We start from the raw sequence: 9486 nt of genomic DNA on the forward strand, positions 1-9486 counted from the left end.
AGAGAGCCGAGCGTGCAGTACCACAGAGGCCGGAAGGAGGCGCCGTAGAGCTGGAGGACCACAGAGCCGAGCGCGCAGTACCATAGAGATCGGAAAGGGGAGCGAGCGGCCGAGCCGGAAGGAAGGCCAAGAGGGAAGGCGGTGAGGCAAGATGGCGGCGACCAAGAGGAAGCGGCGTGGAGGCTTGGCAGTTCAAGCGAAGAGACCAAAAAGAAGCGAAAAAGATGCCAGGCCGCCACCTAAGCAGCGTGATATGGCAGAGGAGGCGGAGAATGAAGAGAGAAACCGTATCCCAGGCCCCGTTTGCCAGGTAAGGGGAGCTACTACCCTCCGAGTTACACTTGCGGCCGCTGCTCCACGCGCTTGCCCTGAGTTTACCTACCTAAATACAGGTCTGGGGATTTTGGAGTTGCCGAGGTGTTACGGGAGCTGGGTCTCAGCTCTCCTGGCGGGACTAGCCACCGCGTTTACATCTAATTCTCGTGCACGTGGTCGCCCTCTTGGGTGCGTCCGACTAAGCAACGCGGCGGGTTTCAGAGCTTTTTACCTGGCTCACTGGGAATCGACTAACGGAGTACTCAGTTCCAATGTTCTGTCTTCTAGTTATTCCACTTTTTGTCCTTTGGAGGGTAGAACTTTCCCTTAAAGTAATTCCTAGATGTTTAGTGTATCCTTACAGTGATTAGTATTCGCATGTTCTGCCATAGTCAACTACTGTCAGTCAGGGATCCTGAAGCTTGTAATGTCCTTTAAAAGTTGCTGTCTTTGGGACTATGACTTTGACTTACTAGATCTTTAGTTCTCGAGGGATAACGAAAGCTAGAGTAGATAGTACAAGCTCTACTTGTATTCAACAAACTTTTAACGTGATAGGCACTGTACGAAATGAGGTTTCCCCTGCTTTGGGATTGCAAAACTGGGACGTTATCTCTTCTTCCTGATATGTTGGAGTTTAGAAGGAAACTAAGAATTCACATAAGTCGATGGTTTTTATTCAAAAGAAGGTGAACACAAGATGTTGGACTAACTTTCATTCAACTGAGAGCTCCCTGAACTAGATTGAATACTGTGGAGTCAGGGATTGTCTTTGATTTGTTAATTTCTGTGCGCCCCCAACCCCCACCAGCTTGGCATAGTACTCTAGCACATAGTAAACGATGAATACATGACTGTGGTGTGGTGGCAAGCACTAGGAAAGGAGTTAACGCTGAGGAATGAAAGATGGGTTTGAATTCTAGCCTTGCTATTAACAGCTCTTTGCTCATCTGCATATTATTAGGAGGAAGGAAATGTGATTTACTTTTGGTGAAGAATAATCGGCACCTCCAGTAGATTTTCAGTAAATTAGTGCTCTCATCCCTTGATCTGAGTCATAATAAGAAAAATCCTATTGATGTGCAGAATGTAATTACTTTTACCCTAGGATAATCTGGTAAGGGATCATGAAGGAGTTTGCCTTTGAGCTGGATCTCAAAGGACAGAATTTTGATATTCAGAAATGAGAAGGAACAATACAAGGAGAGCACAAAAACAATCAAAGGTGTTGAACTGTGGGAAATGCTGAAAACTTAAAGAAATAAAGCCTGATTGGCTAAAGTGTAGGATTGATTTGGGACAATCTGAGGTGAAAATATAAATGTATTTTAGAATCGAATGTTAAAAACTATGTCATTTTGGATTTTGTTTAGAAAATGCTGGGAGGTAAGAATGTGATTGGAGCAGTTCTTTAAGATTAAGCTGGTGCTACTCTGTCATATCTATTGCAGGAACTCCTCCCTGGAAGGCTAGCTAGCCATTTAAAAGATTTGTAGTTGATATAAGATCCTAATGATCTGAAGGAGAGCAGAGGGAATAGGAAAGGATTAAAAGTTGTTGCAAAGAGAAATTGACAGCATTTAGTAGTGCTTATGATAGGAGAGAATATGGGCAGGTGGAAGATTCAAAGCCTGGGGGACTGAAATGGTGGTGACATCATCAGAAAAATAAATAATAAGGAAATGTACCAGATTTAAGGTTTAAGTATTCTAGGATTGAATTTGAGATTAGTAGGGTTGGGAGACAGTTCTTTACCTTTTTGTAGAGTTGGCAGTTGAAGCTGTGAGAGTGATTATAAGAACTGTGTCCTGGAGAGAACAGAAATAAAAAAGGCTAAGAATCTTTAGAGTTAGGATGAGGAATTGGAGAAATGAAGAAAAAAGAAACAAAAAAGGTAAGGGAGCAAAGGAGAGCATTTCTGGATGGCAGCTGAGATTAGTGAATGCTGTTGAGTGACTGAATTAAAGGGTTAGGTCAGGATTGTTTGGCTTGCTACACTTGGAAGCTTTATCTTTAAACAAACAACCAATCAAGGTAGGTTCAGTATGAGACTCAAAATCTTAACAATTTCTTTTTCTTTAGGGCAAGTGGAAAAATAAGGAACGGATTCTCATCTTTTCTTCTAGAGGAATAAATTTCAGAACAAGACATTTAATGCAAGACTTAAGAATGTTGATGCCTCATTCTAAAGCAGGTGCCTTTATGTCATATACTTTAAAATTTATGTTTATAAACTTGCCTATTTATGTATTCACATTTCACGTCACACTTCAGTTTTTCAATCTTGTGAGATAAAGAACCACTACTCCTCAGAAGTATATCTTTTCAGTGCCAAGATGTTTCCAGTTCACATTTTGCCAGAAAGTTTTTGCAGAATTTATTAAACATTCTCTTCACTTTCTTAAACAGATACATCCTAATTATTGAAACATTTCTTGCAGGTCCAGAAATGCTTTCACTGTAATTCTCTCAGAGGTCATGGTTTGTCCTTTGAAATGATTCAGGACTGCCATGTATTGCTTTCTGCATTAAAAAAACAAAAAAAAAAAAAACAGAAAAAAAACTTCTTATTTAAAAAATAATGGACCTGGAGTAGGATTTCAGGCACCTTTAAGTTGGAGCTCAGCCTGCTTCTAAATGCCAAGCTAATGTTTTTAGCAACGGGGTATCTTACAAGCAAATGAAGAACGTCTAGTTTCAAGTTTAGAACTGTGGCAGTGTCATCATGCAGCTATCTTTGTGCCTGTGTTGGGAGATGCCTTTGGTTTTAATTCTGGGTAATAACTTGGTTGGTTAGATCAATGTTTCTCAAACTGTGATGTACTGTTATATCTTCAGATCTTTGAAACTAATAAGATAAATTTTAATTTGTATTGGTTTCCTTTTTCCCATGGTAATCCCAAACCATTTATTTTTATTAGTTTTCTTTGGCAACTGTGATTCAAATGGAAAGAAATTTTCATCACTTCACATTTTAGTTTCTTAAAGTGAGTGTTCCTTAAGTGGGAGTCCTAGAACATAATCTTCAGTTGTGAGAATTTTTCCTTTTTGAAAGAGATTCATAGAATACAGAAAGTCTGAGAACCACTGCTTACATCTTTTATAATTCTTGAGGAGTATTTTTAATCTCGTTTTTACATTTAAAAGTTTTAAAGAGGTCATGTGTTTTCAGATCTGATCGTTTTGAATATTAATAAAATTTCATTTAAACTGAAGATTATAAAAACTTTTAAAAGTATTTTCTAGAAAGAATGTGTGATTTGATTAAAGAAGCTTTGAAATCTTTTGTTTACTTGCTTTTTCTTTTTTCTTTTTATAGACACTAAAATGGATCGTAAAGATAAGTTATTTGTGATTAACGAGGTAATTTTAGAAACTAATTAAAGTAAAATGTTCTAAGAACACTGTATTTAGGAACAAAATATTTTGGAACACTAATATTCATTTTAAAAAGTCAATTATTCAGTGACTTTTAAATTGTTTTGTAAAATATACTTAGATTTTATTAAATCTTCAATAATCTACTAAATTTTTATAGTATTCACTGTCCATATCTTATATTTTATCTTATATTCAGTATATATTGTTTCTTGATGATTCTTGTATTTCTTTTGTCCAAACAAGCACATGAACATTTACTGGGAACAAGGATTCTCTCATTTTTTTCTCTCATTATGTCTAAGATAATGCAAATTGCTTAGTAGGTATTCATATAAAAACTACAATCAGCATATATGAAATATAATTAAAAACTCATTAAATATTTTTAAAACCCCACATTGTAAAAAGCATTTTGTCAGTATTAAAAGTGATGCATGTGGTATTTGCTCTTATGGTATTACCAACTAGTAATAGGTTAAATTTTCAAAGTGTTGTTGAAGATACTAACCTTACATTTTACAGCAGATGTTTAAAGACTTAGAATTTTTTAAACATAATTTTCTTTGGCTGTTAGAAAGACTTTTATTCATTTAGCATAAATTTTGAACCTCTGCTATATCGTGGTATTGCTCTATGTGCCATGGAAACATGTTTTACAAAACAACACCCCTGTCATTGTGGAGCTTACATTCTAATGGCAGAGAGAGGCCATAAACAAGTCAAGTGAAGACAGAAGAAGTAAAACGGTATGGGTTTCCAGCAACTGAGGCTGGACTAGAAAACTGCCGATGGAATGTTGCTGTGTTTATTCCAAGACCAGTAAGAAACAAAAGCATTTGACATAAGAATTTTTTTTATTCGTTTCAGGTGTACAAAACAATGTAATAGTTAGACATTTCACCCCTCACAAAGGGATAACCCTCCTCCCCCAATCTATTATCCCTCTGACATCATATATAGCTGTTACAATTCCATTGACACTATTCCCTGTGCTGTACCCCACATCCTGTGACTATATGTGTGTGTGTGTATATAATATATACCTATGTATGTATATATATATATATATATTAAATTATAGTTGACATTCAGTATTACTCAGCTTCAGGTGTATAGCACAGTGGTCAGACATCTACACGGTCCATGAAGTTGGCCTAAGAATTTTTTGTTAGGTTTAAAGAGTTTCAAGTTTATGAATATCATATCAGATAGTTTGTGAATAGTACAATAGTATGGTACTTCACTCCTGTATTGCTTTTGTATATTTCTCAAGTGTGATTTTGTAAACCTTCAAGATGTTGAAGTTTAATTCAACTTGAAATAGTTTTCGCATAGTTCTACTTTTCACCAATCCCTTAGTGATTTTATGGAAACAAATCACAGAAATGACAGTATAAATGAGGAAGAAAAAGGTTAAATTTGTTTGAGCTTAAAATAAAAAACTAGTTAAAAATCAGAATAACCATTATAAAGGATGTGTTTGGTTCTATAAGGACTATATTTTCCTAAGATTAGTGAGGCTAATTGTATTTTGCTTTATCCCTAGGGTATCTGTTTTTAGTCTTTGTAGTTTATACAGAGGACTGGTCAGAAGAGGAGGTTCCCAGTAACCAGAAATGAGGCCAGTTGCGTTTAATACTGGGTGAGAAAGAGTAGATGTTTCCACCAAAAAGTGAGCAGAGTATCAAGTTTACCTTGGGTAGAATACCTACGAGGAACTTAAAAGATTTCTTTCTGTGAATAAATAAATTTATCTAGGTTTATACCTTTGTAGGCCATTAGTTTGCTTAAATATTTTTGGAAGAATGTAGGTCTTAATTGCATTGAATTACTTTAGTTCTCATTTTATTATTTACTTCATTTTTCTATACTTTGCTCTATTTAGGTTTGTGAAATGAAAAACTGCAATAAATGTATCTATTTTGAAGCTAAGAAGAAACTAGATCTCTATATGTGGTAAGAGAATGTATTAAGTAAGATTGGGGTGGAACTTGTTCTTTTAAATGGATTTATTCTTTGTACTTCTAATATTGTAGACTCCTTTCAGTCTCTTTTTTTTTTTTTTTTTTTTTTGGGTAAAAAGACAGGGCCAGGGGATGAAGTAAACTCACTTGATTTCACAAAAGTTAAAACCTTAAAGAAAATTTAATATATGAGTATTTTGAGCATTGTGTCTTTTAACTATGAATTGATAATAAGCATTTACCACATTCTGAATTCTAATTAGTAGAAAAAGCTTCCTTCATATTTTTCAGGCTTTCAAATTCACCTCATGGACCATCTGCTAAATTCCTAGTTCAAAATAGTAAGTTGACTCAATTTAACATTTTTTTATGAGAAAATTGAAAATCTTTTGGGATAATTGTGCCAAAGTTATAACTTTTTTTGTTGCAATTTTTCTAGTTCATACCTTAGCTGAACTGAAGATGACTGGAAACTGTTTGAAAGGTTCTCGGCCCCTTTTGTCTTTTGACCCTGTAAGTTTTTCATTTAGTGTGTGAAATCTAATTTTTCACTCTGCATGGTTGTTTTTAGTGGGTATAGTTGTATGATTCAGTTTAGTTAACATAAAAAATCAGTTTTAAACAAAGCACTCTGCTGTTGTCAAATAATATGTTCACTTATCTTTGTAGGCATTTGATGAATTACCACATTATGCTTTGTTAAAAGAACTCTTAATTCAGGTAAATATCTTTTCCAGAAAGCATTTTTAGTAATACATTACAAATGAGTGTCTCTTCCTTTGGACTTTTTAACTCAGCTACCTAAAACTAATATATACATGTTATATCGTTTAAGGAGCTAACAGACTTTTCCTTTTCCTTTTTTTTTTTTTTTTTTTTTCTTACTAGATCTTTAGTACACCACGGTATCATCCCAAAAGCCAGCCATTTGTGGACCATGTGTTTACTTTCACCATTTTGGATAATAGGATATGGTTTCGGAACTTTCAGGTTAGCTTTAATTAATTTTTAATTATACTTTGAAATAAATTAAGACAAACATCACTACTGTATATTTACTATATATTTAATTTTATGAAAAGGAAATAGTTTGAATATACATGAGGTAATTGAGTTCTAGATTTGTTCTAGGTGCTATGAAGGATGTAAGTTTCTTTCAAGAGATTAGAATCTTACCTGGGGAGGGTAGGTGGGTGTGATAAAGACTTACAAAAACATAACCTCTGTAGAAGGCATTTATTAAGAACTATTAGATGAGTCATACAGTAACTCAGGAGGAGAGGTGATTCTGCGAAGCAAGAGTTTGGCAGGATAAGTCTGCAGAAAGGTGGAGAGGGGGAAGAGAACAGCAAAATGAAATTTTAGACTGCATATGAAGTTAACTGGGCTCTTCTTCATGTGTTGTTATATTGGATACCTTGCAAACTGAGGGAAGACATACCTGAACCAATAAACAATGTTAATATTTGTAATTCAGAAGTTGCCTCAATCAGAAATAAATTTGACCATGTACTATACTTTTATATACCTTTCAATTTAATTTGAATTGGATTTATAAAAACAACTTAGGGGTTGATTTAACTTTTTAAAGGGTTCCTGTAGCGTGTTTCAACACATTTTGTTATAGTAGTTGCAGTTTTAAAAATTCATTTTAATCAGTTTTTCAAGAATCCATGCATTGTGAGAGGCAAGATACGAACCAAGTTCAAATTACTCAGTTTTAAAAGAACACACTGAAACAACGTTTATTTTCCCATGTCAACTACTTGAATTGTAACACATTTCAGAAAAGACTTATTTGGCACTTGTGAAGTTTCATCTCCACCTTCACTTTCGTTTTTTTAGGGCACATTTGTAATGAGGTTCTAGCCCATACACCTTTTAGGAATAGTATATCCAAACCAAAATGGCTGTTTCCTTTTTATTAAAGATCATAGAAGAAGATGCTGCTCTTGTAGAAATAGGACCTCGTTTTGTCTTAAATCTCATAAAAATTTTCCAAGGAAGTTTTGGAGGACCAACTTTGTATGAAAATCCTCACTACCAGTCACCAAACATGGTAAGCTATTTTTGCTGTTGAGTGGTCCTCTATGTCCCAGAACTCTTTGGCCAAAATAATTCTGTCAAATAATCACTATTCTGTTAACTGTGAAACTGAATTTGATTTTTGCTGCACACAGTCTTGCAAATTACTATTTTTCTTTTAATGACATGAGGTGAAAGGAGATAGGGTTGATACGTTAATGTCCTTGCCACATATAAAACATTTATTTGTATTTCAAAAGCATCTAATACATTTTTGTTTCTAGCATCGGCGTATCATAAGATCCATCACAGCTGCAAAGTACAAAGAGAAACAGCAAGTTAAAGAGGTGCAGAAACTGAGAAAGAAAGAACCAAAGACTATTCTTCCACATGATCCCACTGCAGATGTTTTTGTCATACCAGCTGAGGAAAAACCGATAGAAATACAGTGGGTCAAACCAGAGCCAAAAGTCGATTTGAAAGCAAGAAAGAAAAAGGTTTACAAAAGGCAAAGAAAAATGAAACAGAAGGTGAACAAGGGGAATGCAAAATGAATCAATGGATAACTAATTTGTTTTTCAGTTATATTTATTTTGTATTCATTGTGTAAATACTCTTATTATCCAGGATTACCTTATATCTAAGTAGTATAGCATTTAAAAGAAAAAAAAATTACAATCTTGTGGCTTCAGTGCTATATGTATTTTTCTAAATAAAATAACACCAGAGGTCATTAGTTAATTTCTGTTTTTCTTTTCAAAGCTTATTTGGTATTACTGAAAATTTAGAACACTTAAGGTTTAAGCCTGCTCTCATGGATTAAAACTTTTGGTTTAGCAAGGCTGAAATTCAAAGAGATTTATTGGGTCATTATTACTTGTAAAACAAAGCATTAGGTACTTTGAAGGTGTAGTTTTGGGTAAAGTGGGGGTAGACCAGTAGAAAGGAGTGTTTTACTGAGGTTTGAGTCCCTGAGTCACCAATTAATGAGACCTTGGAAAAGTCAACTTCTGATCTTTGTTTTCTCACCTCAAAAAAAGTACAATAAAAATTCTTAGGTTTTGAAAATCAAATGAGTTAATACATGTATTGAAAGCTTTTTGTAAATTAACACGTTTATTTTAGAAGCAGTGGGTATTAATTACTTATTAAATTGATATTAAAAGGAAGAAAAATGGGACAGTTGTTAAGAGGGTACCAGAACATTTGAATTTCCTTACGAGAAAATTTGAAGCAAAGAGAGCACTGGGTTTACCATTTTGGAGTTGGATTAATAACAAGGAAAGACCGGGTTCTGGTTACCAGTGGTCATGGACAGGTTAAGTGGCGGCTGAGGAGATGGACAGGTACATATCTTATAGATATATCTATATATAATAAAATTAGGTCATGCCTGTGGTGTTCTATCACCCACTTATTTCACATTAATCATTTTCCTGTGTCCCTACAATATGGTTAGTAATTGTACAGTATTCTATATTATAGCTACATAATCAGTCCCTTGTTGGATATTCAATATTTCAGGTTTTTTTTTCCCCCTATAGGTGCTTGCAGCAAACATATCTGTACATAAATTATTTTGTACAACACTTGTAGTTTCATGTAAGTGGAACTCAGGTTAGAGGTTGTGAACATGAAGACATTTTGATTGCTCTTGTAAATATTGTACCTCACCAGAGGTTAGTGTTCATTCTCTTGTACCATTGCCAGTGATGAAACAATCTTTGTCAATTTGATAGGTAAAAAAATTAATCATTTTTTGGTTAGGTATTAGTTTTTCTTTTGTGACTAATCTTGTTTT

General features: G+C 34.5%; 1 protein-coding gene across 1 annotated transcript; it reads left to right on the forward strand.

Moving 5' to 3' along the window:
- Positions 1–49: 49 nt before the first annotated feature.
- Positions 50–8421, forward strand: BRIX1 (biogenesis of ribosomes BRX1). Its single transcript, XM_074329017.2, has 10 exons — positions 50–310; positions 2398–2509; positions 3635–3678; positions 5582–5652; positions 5952–6001; positions 6100–6173; positions 6330–6380; positions 6549–6650; positions 7591–7719; positions 7970–8421. The coding sequence occupies exons 1-10, from the start codon at positions 152–154 to the stop codon at positions 8237–8239; spliced, it is 1062 nt and encodes a 353-aa protein (XP_074185118.1). The 5' UTR covers positions 50–151; the 3' UTR covers positions 8240–8421.
- The last annotated feature ends 1065 nt before the right edge of the window (positions 8422–9486 follow it).

This window comes from Rhinolophus sinicus, chromosome 3 (genome assembly GCF_057876585.1).
Source record: "Rhinolophus sinicus isolate RSI-liver-muscle chromosome 3, RSI-T2T, whole genome shotgun sequence".
NCBI classification, from domain to species: domain Eukaryota; kingdom Metazoa; phylum Chordata; class Mammalia; order Chiroptera; family Rhinolophidae; genus Rhinolophus; species Rhinolophus sinicus.